Source organism: Mastigoproctus giganteus, chromosome 10 (genome assembly GCF_048544385.1).
Source record: "Mastigoproctus giganteus isolate SK-2022 chromosome 10, ASM4854438v1, whole genome shotgun sequence".
Classification (NCBI taxonomy): Eukaryota; Metazoa; Arthropoda; class Arachnida; order Uropygi; family Thelyphonidae; genus Mastigoproctus; species Mastigoproctus giganteus.
The window spans coordinates 156,886,004-156,909,921 of record NC_143584.1 but is presented as its reverse complement, the minus strand read 5'-3'; the positions used below and the strand labels follow the sequence as shown (position 1 = coordinate 156,909,921).

General features: G+C 34.9%; 1 protein-coding gene across 1 annotated transcript in view; it reads right to left on the bottom strand.

Moving 5' to 3' along the window:
• LOC150079403 (polycystin-1-like protein 1) overlaps positions 1–23,918 on the bottom strand; it is a 445,550-nt gene that overhangs the window by 392,387 nt on the left and 29,245 nt on the right. The window contains exons 5-8 of the mRNA XM_090383053.1: positions 11,022–11,194; positions 9,396–9,620; positions 5,975–6,135; positions 2,693–2,881 (exon numbers count right to left, since the gene is read on the bottom strand). Of these exons, the coding sequence (XP_090239179.1) occupies positions 2,693–2,881; positions 5,975–6,135; positions 9,396–9,620; positions 11,022–11,194 (748 nt within the window). The remainder of the gene's footprint in view (positions 1–2,692; positions 2,882–5,974; positions 6,136–9,395; positions 9,621–11,021; positions 11,195–23,918) is intronic.

The following is a 23,918-nucleotide window of genomic DNA, read 5'->3' as shown; positions in this document are numbered from 1 at the left end:
CCAGTTCCTCCTTAAATTTATTTAACCTATCAACTTCCACAACGACAGATGGAAGTTTGTTCCAGCAATTAACCGCACGCTGGCTAAAGGCAAATTTCTGCACATCTGTTCTACATCTGTCCTTCCTCAATTTCAATTTATGCCCCCTTAGGTTAATAATCTGAACAAGTGGAAGAATCCGTCAGAATTCTTCCAGCGAGGTGATCTGATAGAGGTGTATAAAGCCTTGAATGGTTTAAGCATGCTCAATGCTGATGGGATTCTTCCTCTAGCTCAGAAAAATCACCTGAGAGGGCATAAATTCAAATTGAGGAAAGACATGTAGGATAGATGTGCGGAAATTTGCCTTTAGCCAGCGGGTGGTTGGTTGGTGAAACAGACTTCCATCCCTTGTTGTGGAGGTTGATAGCCTAAATAAGTTTAAGGCTCAGCTGGACAGGTATTTTGAAAGAACAGAGGGGTGAAGTGGAAGTGGGGCTTTTTCTTTTTTTTTTTGGCTGATGCTGCATAAGCTTGCTTTCTTGCATCAAATGCCTCTACTAATGCTAATGCTAATGCTAATTCAGCGTGCTCAACCCATTCAAGGCCTTATACACCTCAATCAGATCACCTCGCAGGTGCCTAGTTTCCAGCTGCTGCAATTTGCAGAACTTAAGCCTCTCTTGGTAAGAAGATCCCTTCATTCCCCCTCACCAATCTTGTTGCCCTTCTCTGTAGACACTCAAGCAAATCTACATCCTTCTTAAAATGAGGCCTCCAGACCTGCATGCAGTACTCAAAGCATGGCCTCACCATTGCCTTATACAGAGGGACAATCACCTCTTTTTCTCTGCTAGCAAAATTCCTGTATATCATTGACAACATCCCATGACCTGCCCTGGCAGTCTGTCTGCATTTCTCAGAAAACTTCATATCTGACTGCACAATTACTCCCAGGTCTTTTTCATTTTCTACCATCTTAAGTGTAGTACCACACAGTTGGTATGTTTCTCTGGGGTTACTTCTAGCCATATGCAGTACTTTGCATTTTTCAAGGTTAAACTTCAGTTGCCACTTCTCAAGGCCATCCTTTCCAAATTTTCTAGATCCTTTTGCAGTAACACACTGCCATTACTGTCATTAACAACCCTACCAACCTTTGTATCATCTGCAAACTTCGATATTAAGCCTGATATACCTTCCTCAATATCATTGATAAATATACAAAACAACAGTGGACCCAACACCGAACCCTGTGGGACTCCACTAATAACATTAGTGTTTGTGGGATAGTCATGCAACAGCCAAACACTATGTCGTACAACACTGGGGGAAGAGAGAGAGATGAATATATTCCCGGCAAAAGCAATCTAAAGTATGTTCCATTGGTTGATCCACAAAAGACTTGGACTGATTAAGAATTTCACTAAGGCACCATTGGTTGATCCACAAAAGACTTGGACTGATTAAGAATTTCACTAAGGCACTGGATAAAGAAAGCAGAAGATTCGATATTTACTGAAAGTGTTTCCAAATTTATCTCATGCAAAGCTGAAGGAAGGAATTTTAATAGGTCCTCAAATAAGAATGCTCCTAAAAGATGAAGAATTTCAAGGAAACCTGAATGATGTTGAACTGGCTGCATGGAGATCTTTCAAGGCTGTGGTACATGCATTCCTCGGAAAGAGAAAAGAAGAGAACTAAGAGCAACTGGTGACAAACTTGCTGAAATGTTACAAGAACATGGGGTGCCAAATGTAATTGAAAATGCATTTCCTTCATTTCCATCTGGATTTCTTTCCTGAAAACTTAGCAGATGTCAGTGATGAACAAGGAGAGCGCTTCCACCAGGACGTATCTGCAATGGAAAAATGATACCAAGGTCGCTGGGACTCTGCCATGATGTGAGATTACTGTTGGTTCCTTAAACGGGAAAGCAATCTGGAGTATAAAAGGAAATCATTGAGTGGGAAACATGTCTAAATAACATATATTGTGTGCAATAATTACAACCATGTATGCTGAGATTGTATAAAAACAAATAATTGAAAAAATGTGTATACCTTTTGACATACACGTGACAGATGTAAAAGACTGATATTTTCAAAATCAGGACATTAATTTTGTTCAGAACAACCAACTTTCGTTCCAGAGGTATGATGAAAAAAAAATTTTGTCGGGTAGTGTTATTTTTATAAGAACTATAATTTCTAATCTATGAAGACTTCAATTTAAATATACTATTAGGTTCTCAACAAGTTTTAGTCCTAGACATTTAAAGTGATACAAATAAACTTATTTTTTTTCAACAATAAATTCATAATTATTCTACCAACAATTAGTATAAAACAGAGCTATGATTCTCTTTACGTTCTGTGTTGCATTTCAAAACTTGTAGAAGAATAAGAGAGATATATACCTCAATATGATACGTAGAACATTTCCTTATGATTGCTGGAAAGGGTCATAAGGAAGTGTGCTACGTATCATATTGAGGTATATTTCTCTTATTCTTCTACAAATATATCACAACAATGTATACATATTTAAAAGAGTGCCCTGACCAAAAAACAAAAATGTATTTCTCATCAAAAATGTTCTGGGCAAACTTTTATTGATGTAGAGAGTTCATTTCTGATGATATGCCAAGTTTTCTACCTACCCACCAGCATCCTAAAAGTAAAGGTTCATATATTGTTTTTAAAACACTTACCATAACTTTCAAGTTCATCATTATAATTTTCTCCATTATTAACATTATCATTTTCATCATTCAAGTGCATTAAAGGGGCCAAGGACTCTGGAGAATCCCACACGGTGCTGTTTATAGGTGAAGTAGTAGTCATGTTAGCTGCTATGATAAAAAATGTTGATCCATCTGCCTGTACACAGTCATATTCACCTGAAATAAGATATTTTAATAATCACTATTAAAATATAGGCAAAACCCAGCTGCAGTTCTGTTTTATATAAAGAATGATTTAAAAGAAGTGCACAGAGTTTATATATGATATAATACGTAAGCTTGTTTATACAAAATTCGAAAACAAAATGGCTTAAAGGTGATTTTTAAGGTAAGCCAAAAAAAAAAAAAATAAATCACCTTTGGTTTAAAGATGATTACACCTTTAAATGAAAGCTTTAAGTTTCTTTAAAGCCGACTGTACCAACAAACATGAAAAAGAACACCAAATACTTTTGTTTTTATATTAGTGTCATTTTATTTAGAAGTGACATGAAAAATTTGTTATGCATTCATTTTGTAATTGCTAATTTATTATTTTTTTAAAATTTTATTACAAGTATTAAAAGTAAGCAATCATAATAAAATAATTTTCATTGATTCATCGACTCCCATTTTACAAGAGTTGCATAAAAAAGAGCTATGTAAGTTAAAATGCAGCATTATCATTGACAGTGTGGAAATTTGTCTTCAGCCATTAAGTAAGTGATCATTGGAACAAACTTCCATCTGGTATTGTAGAAGTAGATAGTAAATAAATTACAAGCAGAACTAAATAAACTCTTAGAGCAGATGGACATGTGACATGGAAAGTATTTCCTCCCACTACTGATGTTGTATGAGCTTTCTTTCTTGTATCATCAATCATTGTCAACTACTGATACTGAAGCAGCTTACAGAGAGTGTAATATAAGTTACCAGTTATATATATTTATTTTTTTAAGGTGATTTCTTTAAATTCTGATATGAATAAGTCTGGCTTTGTAGTATCATTTTGCCTTTTATTAATGCTGATGATCATAATAATACTATTGCCGTTATGAACGTGACATTTTATTTTCAGAATGAACATATTTTCATTGTCCAACAAAGGAAGCTGATGAGTAAGTGAGGTGTGATTGCATTATAAATTATGCTATGAAAATTATTTTTTAAATATTGTTTAAAAAATAAGAACTTTCATGAGCAAATTATGTTATGTTTGCAATCTTTATAGCACTGCTGACAAACAAGAAAAACAAGCTTCAATGTGAAATCTCTATTCTTCGCTGCATTACAGCTTCTAAACATGGGGATGAGAGATCTGCTTTGATTATAAATGTGTGTGTTTTAAATGCTGGTTGAGATTTTATTTGCAGAAAAAAAAGATTGAAAGACTATGCAGAAAAATATGCAAAAAATGCAGTCATAGATCACTGGAATACTGATTCTTATTAGACTTGACAGTTCTTAAAAAAAAAAACATTATGAAATTATGGGATTTTTTAAGAACTGTCACCCAATCAATTCAGCTGTGAAATCTGAAAAGCAGTCATGTTACTTGCATTACATCAGTTCACCATAAGCAACCCATTATCTTGCTTGCACTATCATGTCAACCATATTTAAACAATTTTGTATCTTCTGCTTACATGTTCCCATTTTTCATGGAGAACGGATGGCTCTTTGTAAACAATTTAAAGTAGCTGTTTTTGTTTGTTTATGCGAGAGCTTATCCATCACAGGTATACCATTGAGAGAGAGAGAGAGAGTGAGATTAATTTTATTAAATTATAAAATGGAATGATCTTACAAAAAAAAAAATCTTAAAATATAAAAATAACTATTGCGGGTATAAACTGGGAATTTTACATCCGCAATGTGAGTTGCATTTTTAATATTTTCTGCAAAATGAATGAAAAATCATAAATCACATTATGAAAGTTGTATTTTTAAAATTCATTAAAAAGGGTACTTTTTATATAAACAAGACAATAGACATGTCCAGAGGTGCAAAAATTGTTTAAAAAATTACATTATCATGAAACTGTATTTAAAAAAAAAGTTTCTAGTAAAATGAAAATGATATTTTATTTTATAACAAAATGTTATAAGATTGTATAACATTTTGTATAACATAACAAAATGTTGTAGGATTATAAAAAATTTTGATTAGAATATATTTTTTGTAATACATGATAAAATGTTAAAATTACATTTTCCATATAGTACTGATGACCAATTAAATAAGAAAAAAAAGAGAAATATTGAAAAATGGCTGTGCTACAAGTGCCAAATTGTTGGGGTTTGGGGCAATCCTAGTGCGCGCACGCACACACACACACACTTTATAAAACCAATGTGCCTAAGGTTGAGCAGATGGGCTGACAGGTGGCAAATGGAGTTTAACATTGACAAATATAAAGTACTACATATGGGAAACAGCAACCCCAGAGCAATGTATCAACTCTGTGATACTACACTGACAGTGGTAGAGAATGAAAAGGACTTGGGGGTAATTGTGCAGGCAGATATGAAGTTCTCTGAGCAGTGCAGACAGCCTGCAAGAGTAGCTCATGGTGTCTTATCAATGATATACAGGAATTTTTCTAGCAGGGATAGGGAAGTAGTGATTATGGTCAGGCCGCACCTTGAGTACTGTATACAGGTCTGGAGGCCTCATTTCAAGAAGGATGTAGAGCTGCTGGAACAAGTACAGAGAAGAGCAACAAGGTTAGTGAATGGAATGAAGGGTTGCTCTTAAAAGGAAAGGCTTAAGTTTTGCAAATTACAGTGTCTGGAGACTAGGCACCGGTGAGGTGATCTGATAGAGGTGTACAAAGCCTTGAATGGTTTGAGCATGCTCAATGCTGATGGGATACTGCCTCTTGCTCAGAATAATCACCTGAGAGGGCATAAATTCAAATTGAGGAAAGACAGATGTAGGATAGACGTGCAGAAATTTTCCTTTAGCCAGCAGGTAGTTGGTTGGTGGAACAGACTTCCATCCCTTGTTGTGGAAGTTGATAGCCTAAATAAATGTAAGGCTCAGCTGGACAGGTATTTCGAACAAATGGAGAGGTGAAGTGGAAGGGTTTTTTTTTTTTTTTTTTTTGGCTGATGCTGCATAAGCTTGCTTTCTTGCATCATATGTCTCTACTAATGCTAATGCTAATAAGCATTAATTAATAATGTTAATCCCTAAACTTGATTAACTGTTTGAGCTGAATCTTTAAAAAAAAAAAAAAAAAAAAAAAAATTTAATTCTCTTACTTATTTGTAAGTTATGATTTCCATCTTGAACAAGCCATAGTTTCCAGGTATACTGCAACTTTGTTGAATCACCGCAGTTATGGCAAATAGCTTCGTATGTAAGCTTCATATCATGATTAATACTATGATCATGGTGGCATTCCTCACACTCTAACATGATACTAGAGTAAAAGATAAATAAATAAAATGAAATAATCCCTAATTTGATTATAAGTGCTATTCCATGTTTTGGAACCATAACTTGGTAAATATTTAAAAATGTTCAAAATTCAATCAATTTCATCAGAAAACAAACCTAAGAATTATGAAATGGTTAAACCCTTAATTAGAAATTAAATTATTTCGGAAAGTATAAAGAACACTATATACATACTGTGACAATTTTATAAAATGTAAAATACAGTAGAACCTGGATAAGAAATTCCCACATAAGAAGTTTTCCCCTGTGCTATGTTTGGTTTCTTAATTCCCAATTTCAACTCTATATATTGTAATGTATTATTTTCCCGCATAAGAAGTTTCCCAAGTAAAAAGTTTTCCTACATAAAAAAATTGTGATAAAGAATACAGTGTATTATTATAATGATGTTTTCCCACTTAAACGTTTTTTAACTATAGAAATTCTTTATTTTTATATAAAAAAATATAAAACAATGTAAACATTTTGTAATTTAACAAGTTAGTGCCAAGCATCATCATCATTTTAGTTCGTAGTAAATTACCGAAGTAGGTGAAATGGCATCGTTTTTGTTACGTTTCATATTGTGAATGGAATGGAAATGTCTTCACAACGAATTGCCCTGATATTGCACTACTTCGAATAAGTAAAGTTTCGCCAGTGGAGAAGACTAATGTTAGTCATTTTCAGCGGATACCACCAAGAATCCACTGGTGTAATGTTGCGTATTGGAGAATCCATTTTCGAAGTGATATTGAACTACATTATTCGAGGTAGGTTCAATATCAGGGCAACTCATTGTGAAGGCATTCACAAAATGAGATTTATAACATAAACGATGCAATTTCACCTACTTCGGTTGGTGATTTAATACAAACTAAAATGATGCTTGGCACTAACTTGTTCAATTAGTGAATTTTCCATAGTCTGAGGCTTCCAGTGCTAAAAACGTTTTAGTATAAGCATTTTAATATAATGGAGGTGACATATAGCAATTGTTTTCATCGGAATCCATAACTGGATAGCATTGACCACGTAAAGCATAGGTCTCTCAGTTCTGGTGGTTACGAACAGTTTTAAATTACTTAGTGGATTGTTGCTCTGTCTTACTGTAATTATGATCTTTTAAGTTATGTTAAAACTCCAAAGAAGCTCATTCTTCCAATTTGGTAATGAGTTTAATGAACAGAATCTTAAGCAATTAGAAATCCTCAGTTTAAAAATGTTTCACATAGGCAGAGTAAAATATTTATAAATGCTGAAATAGTACTTAAAAATTATCATTAATTTACGTATTGCATCTTTTCATTTTTATTTGTGTAGTTAATATTTCATACCCATATGTCATTTTCCCTTTTCTTTCAGAAACATTTTAAAAATAGATGATGCTGTGTAATTTAACTTAAGTTATTTAACACATCTTAAGATGTGTACTCAGTTTCTTTTTAGATGTACAGTGCAACCTCAATATACTGCATCTGGTTATATCATGGTTTTGGATGTAATGCAAGCATGATCATGTCTCCAAAGATAAAAAAAAAAAAAAAACCCACCAGTTTTTGGCAAAACGTAAATTTTGCAAAATGTTACCAGAAGCAAACTCTATACTTCACAGAGGGAAACTGTCTATTGCAATGGTTTCCAAAGTGTGGACTCGATTAGAGGGAATATATCACAGAAGTTTTTATAAATAATAATAGTTATCAAAGAGAAATTACTATAGATGATCAAGGTTCTCCATTTCACTTCAATTAAAGATGTAATAAAAAATACATCAGTGGAACGTTAATTACACATTGGACACTCAACTAAACATTTAGTTCTGAGAGGGGAGAAGGGAACCAGCTATTGTATTTGTCAGTTTCAATATATTCAGTTAAAAAATTTAGTAAATAACAGCATGAGACATTCAATAATAAAATCACATTTAGAATGGCAAAAAATAGTGTAGTGTGCTCTACAATTATACTGCAGTACTGTAAAAATTCACTTATTTTGTTTATTATACCCCAAAGTAGCACCTCCTACTTTTCAGTATCATGCGGAGGAATTGAGGTCCCCCCCATGAGTTATTCTGTGTTTTTCAGCACATACCACTTGAAAATTGGGCTGTGAACACACTTCTATAGACACAATACATGCTTATGGATTTGAGTAATGCCTGGGGAAGATTTAAATAATAATAATAATAATAGTTTGAGCTTCTGCAGACTGCTCAGGACCAAGATATCGATGAGGAATATTACAACTTTCTGAAAGTGATAAAGCCCAAGAAACCTATAGGGAAAAAGAAATCCAAAGAAGAAAAAATTAGTCAAGAAACACTTGTTATGATGAACCAGAGGCAAAAAATGAAGAGCAAGATAAACACTGACAAGGAAAAAATTGAGTATACTGAGTTATGCAAAGTTATGAATAGAACCTTGTGGAGAGTCACAGACCACCTAAATTGGCACATAATACTGCATTATCTTGACAGCAATGGCGCAACACTGAAGGCCATCCACACAGCTGTGGATTGTGCTACGGTAGCAGCTACGAGGATTAATGGAAGAGAAATGAGAGACCAGAAGCAGAAGAACTGAAAACAGAAGGAACCGCCAGCTTGGGAAAGAAGACTTCAGCAGAAGATAGAAAAATTAAGAGTCAAAATAGGGCAATTGACCCAGTACCAACAGAGCAATAGGAGTAGGAAATTAATTGGAAAAGTGAAGGGTATCCTCAAGAGAGACTGCATCCACAGCAGACATGAGACTATATTGTTATTATTATTTGGTTTTTAGGAGCATTAGCAACTAAGGACACATTGCTCCGGGGATATGCGGTGGTCATTCCCTGACCTTTCCACATCCTCCGTATTTGGTGGTCACAGGCTTGAACCCCGGTCTAATCAAGAAGCATGTGCTACGCACTGGTGCTCCTGCCCATCTGGCTATGGAGGCACTTCAGACATATTTTTTTCATTTTTTTCATATTTTTTTCATTATCATTTTTTTTTATATGAGATAACTTTTCAATACTCACTCATATAGGCAAAAGAATTTGTAAATTTAAGGTGATCAAATAAGAAAATAAAAAAAGCACATATATACAAATGTAAATATACATATATCTGTTAATCATATTATTAAAATTTATATTAATTATATATATTAAATAACAATTGTACATATTAAATAACATATGTGTGTTTGGTAAATTAAAAAATAAATAAAATCAAACTAGTAATATATTAATGCTTACGATATTGGATTAAATATTTGCACAAATTCTAAAACTTGTGATGCTGTGGCACTTTCCTCTTCTTTATTAACAGTTACATTAACCAGTATTGCTTCCAAACTGGGATTTATACTTTCAGCCAAAAATGTAAAATTTGGTTCTGCTGTAATAGTATGATCCTCTGCATGCCTATCTGTGAAACAAGGCAGATGCCTTTTACTAAGTCCAGAGCATGACCAAATATAGCTATAAATGAAACAAAAAAAAACCAACGTCAGAATTTAAAAATACAATAAAAGAATTGCATCTATTATTAGTAAATGACTGCTGTTTAGAACAGAATGATTAATACAACTCACAAGAAATCACATTATGATTATACAAATAATAATAACTACATCAAGCCTTTATTGGTTGGAGCAAAAAGTATCCTATCCACAACATCACTGCTATCTGAACTAACATCACAAGAAAATATAACTCATAGAGATCCAAGGAACAAATGATGGTTACTGGAAATAGTGTTTAAGATATAAGGGTGAAAAAAAAAAAAAAATAGGAGGTGTTAGCTGTTTATGTTTATGCTTCCCCCACCACCTGTTTATATGCAGTAAAAGAAAAATATATACAACATATTTTATATTTATAGTTAAAAATAAACACTTCTTTCAACATAAATATTATGCAAAATTCTTAATGTACTGATTCCAAAAAGTCAAATTAACATGGAAATCTACTTGCAACACAACTATAATAATGTTTTTAACCTGCTTTGGGAATCATTTTGAAGTCAGAATATCACTTCACTTTGCAGTTTGATGCATGCAGTAATGCATGTGTCAAATGCAGAGTGAAGTATTCTTCCTGTTGGGCATTCTAATTCCCATTTTTATCTTACAATTTGAAAGAAATATCTAGAACAGATATTAGAAACAATTTAAATGACTGTTTTATAATTTCATGAATATTTAAATTAAAAGTTATCATGTTATCATATACAAGCTATCATAGCTTAATATTTTAGTCTTTTCAAATTGAAGTGCATTGTGGCAACTGCACTAAATGATTTTATTGCTTAAAACTCACTAGAATTGTGAGTTTCATCTCACTTATTCTTTATAAGATTATCTTCAATTTTTGAAGAATTTCACATTCATTAAATAGATAAATAATTTAATAATTTTTAATAAAATAAAAAAAATCATTAACAATCATAATAAAACAAAATAAGTTGAATTCTTAACAGTAAACAGGAACAATAAGAAGCACAAAGAATAATACAAACTTTAAGTTAAAAGAAGATAATTTATTATGACTGCAGAAGGTATAGAAAACATTTATGTTTTCAACCAAAGGCATTGTTCTTCAGTGCAGAGTAACAAGTAGAATGGTATTTTGAATCATTTTTTAAATTAATAATTTAACATTGTATGGAGGAAGAATTGAACATTCAACTACACATAAGTCAAAACTGGAAAAATGTTTCTATACTGGGTATACTCAAATTAACTATGGGATAAAGTATCATATTATCATGTTTCAGATCCCCTTAGGGAACTGTTTGTGATGTAATTTGTAAAACTAATGTGGCTTGTTCAGTTAAACAAAACTAAGTGTATTTCCTAAATGTGATAAATATATACATACCTCATGTTCTCTTTATCACTACCACCACCACTTAAGTATACTTCCAATGTAATATAACCGTGATTACTGACACGTCTTAGAATACCACCTTTAATGTCTGCTAACAGTGGTCTTGAAATAAGAGTAAAGCAAGCCATATCAGTACTATACACTATAGTGCCTTCCATCTGGGCCTGCAATGTAAACACAGTTAAAGTAAAAAGTGAATGTAAATTAAATAAATACTTCACAGTTAAATTCTATTTTAAAACCACAATGTCATGTACTTACTACTAATCTCCAAAAGATTATTAAAAATTAAGATAATGTTTCTAAGACAATGAAAAAATTTTATTCACTTGTACAGGAAATCATATTTCTTCCCTTAACTTTCACTTTTTTTTTTTTTTAACTGCTCTTTGAAATAGTGCTTCTTGTGGGCTGTGATCTGCATCTGGACCATCAATTTTCCGTGGACCACAAGTCATCTAAACTCAAGTAAATATCTGTGCATGAAGTTATTATTTTAGTTTTACATTAGCATTAGTAGAGGCATTTGATGCAAGAAAGCAAGCTTATGCAGCATCAGCCAAAAAAAAAATAAAGTAAAAAAAATAAATAAAAAATAACCACTTCCACTTCACCCCTCTGTTTGTTCGAAATACCTGTCCAGCTGAGCCTTAAACTTATTTAGGCTATCAACTTTCACGACAAGGGATGGAAGTCTGTTCCACCTACCAACCACCCGCTGGCTAAAGGCAAATTTCCGCACATCTATCCTACATCTGTCTTTCCTCAATTTGAACTTATGCCCTCTCAGGTGATTATTCTGAGCAAGAGGAAGAATCCCATCAACAATGGGCATGCTCAAACCATTCAAGGCTTTGTACACCTCTATCAGATCACCTCGCTGGTGCCTAGTCTCCAGACACCGTAATTCACAAAACTTAAGCCTTTCTTCATAAGAGCACCCCTTTGTTCCATTCACTAATCTTGTTGCTCTTCTCTGTACTCGTTCCAGCAGCTCTACATCCTTCTTGAAATGAGGCCTCCAGGCCTGTATACAGTACTCTAGGTGTAGCCTGACCATTGCCTTATACAAGGGAATAGTCACCTCCTTATACTTGCTAGAAAAATTCCTATATATCATTGACAATACACCATGAGCTACGCTAGCAGGCTGTCTGCACTGCTCAGAGAACTTCATATCTGCCTGCACAACCACTCCCAGGTCCCTTTCATTCTCTACCACTGTCAGTGTAGTACCACGGAGTTGATACGTTGCTCTGGTGTTGCTGTTTCCCATATGTAGTACTTTACATTTGTCAATGTTAAACTTCATTTGCCACCTCTCAGCCCATCTGCTCAACCTTTCCAGATCCTGTTGCAGCAGCATAGTGTCAACAGTGTCCTTGACAACCCTGCCGACCTTCGTATCGTCTGCAAACTTGGACATTAAGCTTGATATACCATCATCATTATCATTTATAAATACAGAGAACAATAAAGGACCCAATACTGAACCCTGAGGGACTCCACTAATAACATTAGTCCACGATGAGCAGTGTCCATTGATTACCACTCTCTGTCTTCTCCCCCTCAACCACCCCTTTATCCATAGCAGCAATTTGCCTCTAATGCCACACTGCTCCAATTTGTGCAGCAGTCTTCCATGTGCAACAGTATCAAAAGCCTTTCTAAGATCCAAGTATATAATATCAAAATTATTCCCTGCATCCAGTTCTTCTATGACTGCATCATAGTATCCAATCAAATTGGTCAGGCAAGACTTCCCCTTAACAAAACCATGCTGTGTCCGAGCTATAACTGAAGTCTTGTCTAGATGATCCTGCAGTGCTTCTTTAACCAGTGCCTCCATTAATTTTCCGAGAACAGAAAACCAGTGCCTCCATTAATTTTCCGAGAAGAGCAACACGATTGGTGAGGGGAATGAAGGGATCCTCTTACCAAGAGAGGCTTAAGTTCTGCAAATTGCAGTGGCTGGAGACTAGGCACCTGCGCGGTGATCTGATTGAGGTCTATAAGGCCTTGAATGGGTTGAGCACGCTGAATTCTGATGGGATCCTCCCACTTGTTCAGAATACGAACCTACGGGGACATAAGTTCAAATTAAGAAAGGATAGATGTAGAATAGATGTGCGGAAATTTGCCTTTAGCCAGCGGGTGGTTAATTGCTGGAACAAACTTCCATCTGTCGTTGTGGAAGTTGATAGGTTAAATAAATTTAAGGAGGAACTGGACAGGCAATTGGAGGGTATGGTGTGATTTTTTTTTTTTTTTTTTTTTTTTGGCTGATGCTGCATAAGCTCCTACACTTGCTTTCTTGCATCAGGTGCCACCACTACTACTACTACTACTACTACTACTACTTGTCTCAGCCTTTGATCCTCCCTTGTGAATTGGGGTCACATTTGCACATCTCCAGTCCATGGGTACCTCCCCTGAGTCCAAGGAAGCTCTCATAATTATGGCTAAGGGTTTGCTTACTTCCTTTGCTGCCTCCTTTAATATAACTGGATAGATTCCATCCACCCCAGGTGCCTTTCATATAACTGGATAGATCCCATCTATTCCTTCCAACAATTTCTCCTCCACTTTACTCTCAGTTATTACAAGATTCTCTAGCTTACTGCTAGAGTTGAATACACCTCTGGCATTCCCCTTGCTGAATAACTCCTCATGTGTGAATGTCGATGCAAAATATTCATTTAGTTTGTTAGCTACCTGAGCAGGGTCATCAACAGTTGACCCATCGATATCAAGTGGACCAATCTGATTCATCCCCTTCCTTCTAGAGTTTACATAAGTAAAGAACTCTTTGCTGTTTTTCTTTGCATCCCTTGCCAAGGATCTCTCGTAATCTGCCTTCGCCTGCCTAACCTCCTTTGTAACTTGGTTACAGATCAACTTGTATCTATCATAGGCTTCTGTGTCACGTGTTAATTTGTATGTATCCCATGTATTTTTCTTCTCTGCCATATGCCTCATTAGTTCATCTGACATCCATTTAGGCCTAAACCTTGAACAATATTTCTTAGTTGGGATGTAAAGCCTAGTAGCTTGCAAGATAAGTTCTTTGAATGCTTCCCATTTTGAATTTGCTGTTGGTAACATCATCAGTTGATCCCACTGTATAGAATTTAAATACTGTCTCAGTCCATCGTAGTCACCTTTACGAAAGCAATAACCCTTCCCTTTACCCCTAATGGTAGTTACTTCTTTGAGTAACTCCCACTTCAGAACACTGTGATCACTGCCACCAAGTGGTTCATTTATCTGCAGATTCTTAATGCATGAAGAATCACTACTGATAATCAAATCAAGAGTATTACTCCCTCTAGTTGCCTCCTGAACATGCTGATGTAGAAAACAATCATCCAATAAATCCACAAAAGCCTTGCTAGTGTGCGAGTGACCAGCCCCCAAATTCCAGTTAATATCTGGGAAATTAAAATCCCCCATTATAAGACTCTCTGATCTACTGGCCCACTCTATTTCTCTGTACAGTTTCTTATTATACTCATCGGAGTCATTAGGCCTATAGCACACTCCTACTCTCAATTTTGATCTCCCAATGCTTATGTCACACCAAACTGACTCGACATTGCACTGTCCAGCGATGTCGACTGGCTTCACTTCCTTGGATTTTATGTGTTTTTTAACTAATAGCATAACCCCTCCTCCCTTCCTACTCTATATATTGTAATATATAGAGTAGGAAGTCTGTCTATCCTTACTGTAGACATTGTACTCCCCAAATTCCAGTTCTGCATTCCTTATATCTGCGTGACACCATGTCTCTGAAATCCCAACAATATCTGCCTTTGATGTTTTGAGCAATAACTCAAATTCATCAAATTTATTTTCTAAACTCCTAGCATTGGTGTACACGCAAGTATACATGCACCTGCTCTTCCTCTTAGCCACCCTAACACAACCCATGTGTTTACTTGTACCCCCATGCTTCCCAGCAGTCTCTGTAATATCCTGCATCTTATTTTCCAGGCTGCTGCTCATTCCAATAGAAGCAGTGCAAGAATCACTTTCACCTCTGCCAGTGGCTACTGTTAATCTATTAGTCCTTGTATCCCCCCAATCTAGCAGTTTTCCGACCCACCTAACACTGCCTCGATTTTTTTTTATAAGTTCCCTTAATTTGATGTGCAGCATTAAAACAATCATATTATACTGAATGCCTTTCTTCTTTCATAAAAGGAAATTAAGATGTGTTACCATACAATTCACTTGATGTGTATCAAAAGGGATCTAGATTGCAGTGAGCTACATTTTTGCTAATACAAACCATGGGTGAGTTACATATTTTCTCATATGTACTGCAAAGAAAATTCATTTTTTCATCTTCAGTATCTTGTATGGTACTGAAGAGTACATCAGTAAGAGGGTTGACTATAGACAAATCCACTTTCTCTGCACTACGCAGTAGTAAAGGGGATTTACTGAGGGTAAATCCCCTTTAATACTCCAGAGTAATCACACCACTTTTCAGTGGTGTGATTGCTCTGGAGTATTAAAGGGCCTAAAGTTGTGAAGGACCTCAGAACAACCCAATTATGTTGGTCCAGGTTATATGAGACCTTTTTTATGCCCTCTAAAAATATGTACGAAAGTCTCAGATGACATATATTTTATGTGATCTGAGATATTACAAAAGTCTTTGGCAGGGAATATCAGAATGGACATATGCACAAGTACCACCTTCGAGGCGAAAGGAATCATACAGCGAATAATTTGGGCATCTGAGATGAGCAGTAGTTGAATCAACCGATAACTGAGATTCAGTCAGAAAAAGTACATGGGGTTTGGCAGACTGTAAGTGGAAATGGACATCGTTGAGATTAGAATTGAGACCACGTGTATTTGTGAAATGAATTAGGAAGTGCTTGGGAGGTTTAGATCTTTTCGCAGATAAGCTTGCTCTATTATTTTGACAATTCGTGGTGCATTCAATAGTAAGAAAAAGTGAGTGGGACATGCTGTATGAAGTAATGAAATTTTTGGATATGGCGTACACGTGGTAAGAATATACCCAGATCCTTGACATAACGTGGCCTCGACAATGCTCCTCGCATACACACTACTTGGACTTCCTCCAGTCACTATCTGGCAGAGTAGAGGTAGCAAGATTATACACTAACTGATCCGGAGGCCTCCTAGAGAGTTATCAATAGGTTCAGTCCGGTGTACTTACTAGCAGCCGGCCGGCCTGCGAACACCGTTTTAGAGCTGTACCCTCGAAATGTAAGGAATACTGGATCTCGCCACGACGTTCATCATAACCTCAAAAGTCATCAATCATACTGCATGATGGAAGAGATAGGGAAGGGTTGACCGGAACTTAGCTCTAGAGACTAAACATGGGTTCCACCACTTCAAGCCTCCAATAAGCAAAGTGTTAGAATTTCACCGGTTGATGAGAGTCATCTACCACCTAGTACTGCCTGGTAACATAGAGGGGCAGCGTTCCTCCATGTGGTGTGGCACCCACACCACATGGAGGAACATATGATCTAAAGGTGAGAGTAATAACTGTCAGGTTATTTTGTTTAAGGAGACTAGACTGAATTACATATACGTAAACAAGAAGTGCAGATTATAAAATTTTAGTAAAAAAAAAATAGAAAATCACATTATTTTAAACCATGGAGGGCAAACCTGCAATAAAGGGAAAGTGATAAGGTATGATACATATAGATCATTAAGTACTGCTTTCCATAGCAGGGATCAGTATTTATTTATTTTCAGTATCTGGATATACTGCAAATATCATTGTTAGCACAAAATCAATAAAAAACCCACACATTGTAAAAATCTATCATCTTAGGTACTTTCCCTTTTTATCATAAATCTCAACTTGCTCCAATGTAACTTCGATAACAGTGAAGTACTTTTATTAGTACTTCAACAAGCTGTTTACAATTCAGATCATTCTCTGTGATTACTATATTTTTAAGTAGTTTAAAGCAAAGTTTATGCTTTGGGGGGGGGGGGAGAAAAGGTTTGTTTTTGTAATATTGGGTCAAATGCCTATGATTATTTTGTGTAATCTTTTCCCCTGCAAGAAAAAGACACATTTTCAGTTTCATTTGAACAATAAGCTTGCAAAGCTTATTGTTCAAATGAAACTGAAAATGATGAGCAATTTGGCTATACGAGTCCTCTACTGATTATCCATTCAGTAGAGGACTGGTATAGCCAATGAATCAAAAATACTATTGAGAGTATTTATGTCAACAGATATAAATTAATATCTTTAGATAATAGTACTACAGATATTGAATCCAAATGCATGTTTTAAAACCAAATCTATACTCACACTCAAAAACATATGGGGTCTAGTCATTTATATTTTATAGATATCAAATGGAAAGAGGGGTGTTTTTTTTTTTTTTTTTTTTTACAATTCATGATCTTGAGAAGAAAAGAGTTCAGCTTTGATTTTATTTTCAAATCACTTGGTGAATCCTTATTTATTACGATGCAAGTAATGATGTCTTTGAGGAGAATTTTTAATTGTCATATAAGTTTTCTGCATTGAGAAGAATTGTTAAATTTATTGTCTACCTTTAACCCTACAATGAGCATGTCTAACCACAGAAGCCATTAAATGTAAATTAAAAAAAATTATCTACCAGACTGACAGTGCCAATATTGTCAATTATTGCAATTCCTTTTGATCTGCATTGCTGTTTTGCTAATCATGAAGTTTGGTCATAAAAAAAATAAAATAACATATTTTCATTAAACCTATCAAATGCAATCACTTAAAATAGGAATTTAAAATTTGTGACAATTTTGACAGCATGAATGTGCTTTAGGAGCAGCTTGAGTAGTTGACATGTGTCAACTAGGGATTGCAAATTTACTGAGTTCTCTCACTACCAGTAATTCAGTAGCTGTATTTAAATTTACAGGATTGCAGGGAATTTACAAAATGCAAACATTTTACAATAAAACTAAATTGGCCACCTCCGTAGCCAGGTGGGAAGGAGCAGCAGTGCATAGCACACGCTTCTTGATTAGACCGGGGTTCGAGCCCATCACCACCAAATACGGAGGATGCGGAAAAGTCAGGGAATGACCACCGCATATCCCGGAGCAATATGGCCTTAGTTGCTAATGCTCCTAAAAAAAAAAAAAAACCAACCAAAACTAAATTACTGAAAGAGTGAATGAGTAATCATTTATTTTTGAAAGTTGTACATAGTAATGTGAAAAAAAGCATTAAATGATAATTTCCAAAATACAAATTTTACAATAAAACTAACTTACTGATACAGAGAATGAGCAAACATTTATTTTTTAAAGTTATACACAGAAATGGCTAAGCAGCTTTATATGAAACTTATTGCAAAATATCGCAACTAAATTTAATAAATACTTAGAATTAATTACTCATTTTTTATTATTAAGAAAATAGCCTCTCAAAAAGCATAGTGTATTAAAACTGCCATTGTGTAACCTAGATCTAATTTTAGTGCAAATAGTGCCTGCATTAGAAAATGCTCATTCTGATTCAATGCTAGCTGGACGAATTGTCTTTAATACATTGAAAACTTTTTTCAGAAATTTTCCTTTTGGTTTTTGCTCTGTGAAGTAATTTATTTCCTTTTTCACTATGTCTTTTCTACTTATCATTCTTTATGCTAGTGTAATCAACATCTAAACTGGTTTTATGTTTAATGAATAAATTCAATTTCTCTTTCATTGTTAAAAGTGCATTTGTAGGGTCTGTGGTCAAATCAGTTACTGTGGATAAATTGGAAATTGATGGTGTTGTTCTGAGCAAGTAGCTAACAACATGATCTTCCCTTAATTCTTTATCGTTGTCAGATATATGCTTGAGTAGTTCTACAATTTCATTCAACAGTATACTTTTACTTACAGTATTGAATATTCCATACTTATCCCCCCACCCCCGGTTTAATATTTCTGGGTTATGTAAAAAGCGTAAAATACCAGAGTAAATGTTATGTCTTTCTTTCACTCGCAAGATAATTTCTTGCTTCAGCTCATTACTTAAAGAGAAATTTCGCTTGGTTAGTTCATCTAACATGAATTTTATTGTTATATCTGCAACACACAAAATCATGTTTTCAGAACAAAATAATTTTACTGCTACCTTTATAGGCTGTAATGTCAATATTGTGTTTGAGACTCTGTCAATGTGACTCTTTCTAACAGAATTTTTTACTTCTGAAAAATGCTCCAACATGGCCAACAAACTGCTCCAATGTGTTTTAGAGTCCAATATCAGAGACAATTCCTTTGTAATTTGAAGAATATCATTTTTTAGGGGTGACTTGTGAAACATTTTGACAACATTTCGTATTTTCGTTATTAAAAAATTCAAATGCTCATCTCATAAAACATTCATATCATAATCACCATTAATAAAATGTTCTTGTGTCACTTCTAAACCATCAAACTCATTCACAAAGAATTCTGAGTCTACATCCTCATTATTAGGCTCAGAATATATTTGTTCCTCCCTTTTTTGAGAATCGTTTTTGTTGTAAAGTATTTTCACTATTGCCAACTGAATTCCATGAGCCATATATAATTGGTTGTTTGCATTAATAATTTCTGCAACTTTTTTCATTAATGCAGCCCCATCAGTTATTACAGAAACAATATTGTTTAAATTAACATTAAATTCATTTAATTTTATTTCTAATGATTCAACACAGTTTTCAGCGCACAGAGATCTATATATGCAAATCAAACCAAGATTTCAAAAATTTATCATTTGTATGCAGAATAAAGTTCATGTAGCAACGGTTTTTTAGCGAGGTCCATGACGTCACATGTTACACTGAATGATTCTCCGTGAAGTTTGCACTCTGATATTTCTTTTAGACTCTTCGTGAATTTTTTGTGCATATTCTTTGATAACATTTTTAATTGAGTTTGGTGACTTTGGAATATTTACGTAACCACTTACAGATAAAGAGTCTTTTCAAATCTTCAGATGTACAAAGTTTTGAGAATGGAAATCCTCTAGTGCAGTCATACGAGATATTACAGCCAGAAGAGAGTCATCATGCATTTTCTTGAAAAAAGTAGTAATTTTTTTATGAGATTCAATGGATGTAGTTGTGCTAGCATTACCTTCAACTGTTTCTTCTGCTTTTCGTTTCAATAAATTGATGTTATGATGTCAAAATTGATGTTATGATGTCACTGGAGGTGATTATGCAGTCCACTAGTACTCCCACCTACTGCTCTGATAGATTTTGAGTACTGCATACAGCCACCTGTGTCTCTTCCTTGTGTGTGATTGAAGTAATGCCATGGCGAATTTTTATTCATCACTAAAAATAAAAATGTTTTTTTATTTTACTTATCAGTGAAGCAAATTACTTTCAAGGATAAAACAGAAACTTGTCCAAATACAGCTCTACGTAGAGTGCATTAGGAACAGCTGCATTTGTGCAAGGTGCGCTTGCACCATTGTCGCTTCTGGGAATAACTTTGATAAGCTTATTGTTACTATGTATATAAAGTGCTTAGCATCAAAATACACAGCCATTTCTGAATAAACAGAAAATTTTTAAGGTGGCATCGTTTTAGGTTATATCTCATATTGTGAATACCTTCACAACGAGTTGCCATGATATTGCACTACTTCGAATAAGTAACGCTTCACCTAAGGAGAAGACTAATGTTACTTATTCTCAGATAGGTACCACCACCCAGACAGCACTGTTTCAGGGCTATTTGGCCCTTCTTCAGTGAGTGGGTAGGTACCCAAGTGATGCAATGATGGCAAAAACAGTTATGAAGTATAACTCCACAATATGAGAGATGCCTGATGGTGTATGATGTATTTAGACTAAGGCGCATTTAGGGCTAGAGCCTCAAGCTGCGAACAAATTTAGACTATGTATATAAAGTGCTTAGCATCATAATACACAGCCATTTCTGAATAAACAGAAAATTTTTAAGGTGGCATCGTTTTAGGTTATATCTCATATTGTGAATACCTTCACAACGAGTTGCCATGATATTGCACTACTTCGAATAAGTAACGCTTCACCTAAGGAGAAGACTAATGTTACTTATTCTCAGATAGGTACCACCACCCAGACAGCACTGTTTCAGGGCTATTTGGCCCTTCTTCAGTGAGTGGGTAGGTACCCAAGTGATGCAATGATGGCAAAAACAGTTATGAAGAATAACTCCACAATATGAGAGATGCCTGATGGTGTATGATGTATTTAGACTAAGGCGCATTTAGGGCTAGAGCCTCAAGCTGCGAACAAATTTAGACTATGTATATAAAGTGCTTAGCATCATAATACACAGCCATTTCTGAATAAACAGAAAATTTTTAAGGTGGCATCGTTTTAGGTTATATCTCATATTGTGAATACCTTCACAACGAGTTGCCATGATATTGCACTACTTCGAATAAGTAACGCTTCACCTAAGGAGAAGACTAATGTTACTTATTCTCAGATAGGTACCACCACCCAGACAGCACTGTTTCAGGGCTATTTGGCCCTTCTTCAGTGAGTGGGTAGGTACCCAAGTGATGCAATGATGGCAAAAACAGTTATGAAGAATAACTCCACAATATGAGAGATGCCTGATGGTGTATGATGTATTTAGACTAAGGCGCATTTAGGGCTAGAGCCTCAAGCTGCGAACAAATTTAGACTATGTATATAATCTGTCTGAGAATCTGAGAATCTGTCTGGTACCTATCTGAGAATAAGTAACATTAGTCTTCTCCTTAGGTGAAGCGTTACTTATTCGAAGTAGTGCAATATCATGGCAACTCGTTGTGAAGGTATTCACAATATGAGATATAACCTAAAACGATGCCACCTTAAAAATTTTCTGTTTATTCAGAAATGGCTGTGTATTATGATTTGGTTTGGTTTGGTTTTTTTTTTTTTTTTTTAGGAGCATTAGCAACTAAGGCCATATTGCTCCGGGTTATGCGGTGGTCATTCCCTGACCTTTCCGCATCATCCGTATTTGGTGACGACGGTCTCGAACCCCGGTCTAATCAAGAAGCGTGTGCTACGCACTGCTGCTCCTTCCCACCTGGCTACGGAGGCGCCTTGTATTATGATGCTAAGCACTTTATATACATAGTCTAAATTTGTTCGCAGCTTGAGGCTCTAGCCCTAAATGCGCCTTAGGCTTATTGTTACTTGTGTTGGGTAGTATGCAATCTAGTCCCTCAGAAATAACAGAGTATAGGAAACATATTTTTGGCATAGGAAGTCTTTTGATTATTCATTTGGATGTAACTCTGAAACTTTTGTACCAAAATACCAGTAAAAAGTAAAGAATTACCAGTAATTTTATTGAGGCATATTTTCCACCATTTACCGGTTCACTGGTAAACCGGTTATGCAATCCCTAGTGCCAACTCAAACATTTTGAGTGTCAGTAACAATGAATGTAGGAATTTTGTTTTCACCAGTGTCACAAGCTTCTATTCTCAGGGAGATACAAGCCTTAGCAACAAATTACATCATGCCCAAAGAAGGGAAGCATATTTGGATGTGAACAAATGCACTGTCCAAAGAGTTTTATTTTAACCCAGCATTGGTTGCAGACCTGCCAGATGATCTGCAATAAAACAAATTGGCATTTTTTTCCCCTTTTTATATTTTATGATTTTCATAGAGTAATTATATAAAAGAACCCGACAGATTAAAGCATGCAATGTTTTTTCAACTCAGCATGTGTGGCATCTCAGAAATGATGCTCCTATTTTTTGATCAAGTTAATTGTCCCTCTGATTCATTCAGTTTCCTAGAGGGAAGTGGCACTTAGTTTAATCTGTTTCCTAAAAGTGGAATCATCATTAGTTTAACCCATTTCCTAGACGTGGCATTATTTATTTAATCCATTTTTTAGAAGTAACAACAAATAAAATCCTATAGATTAAAAAAAAGTGGTGTTCATGACATTCTAGTTCAAGAAAATACACCAGTTATTCTTATCTCTAAACTTTCTAAACAAAGCTTAGTCTCACCTTTGAGAGGATTATTTTAGGTCTTTCCCAGAATAATTACCTGAAAACATGCAAGAACTCTGAAAAGGCATATTCTTTAGCCATAATAATTCTTGTAATTATTTTTGTGAAGCGATTCAGTTGATGAAAAATAATAAGTTTTTTTTTTTTTTTTCTTTTTTTCCCTCAATACATATTGCAGTCATACACTTCTGCTAGAAATATACCAAACAGAATACTAAGTGGAAAACAAAGCTCTAAAATCAATTTATTTTTTTTTTAATTTTCAGCAGAATTAATAAAAATGCTGCATATTTCTTCCTCCATACACAATATATAAGCAGAAATACACATGCATCCACAATTTTAAAATTTCATGTTCTTAACTATTTTCTGTATAGTGCAAAATGGACAAGACTATTAGTTTTGTAACAGTAATAGTATTCACTATACGGTGCAAGGAAGCCACAGGTTTTTGCTGGGTTGACAAAAAAAAAAAACAAAAACAAGTAGATAAGAAAACAGAAATTATATGCTTCTTTCTTCATACAGGTAACTATCCAGTTGACCTTTGAATTTATCCAAAATGTCAGCCTCAACTACATGTGAGGGCAACTTCTTCCAGCTATTAATGACTCGCTGGGTAAAAGAAAACTTCCTACAATCTAATCTAAACCTCAACCCCTGAAATTTGAATTGATAACCACTAGTTCTGGAATTCTTTAGAACAGTAAGAATTACACCTTCATTCATTTTACTAATCACTCTCAGAGCCTTGTATGGTAGGGCTACTTGCTGTTTAAGGTAGCTGAATGGTAAGGCTACATGCTGTTAAAAGTTGGTGTGACTGTGGCACTTTCTTAAAATAAGACAACAAATAAGTTTTCCTCACTGACTGATGC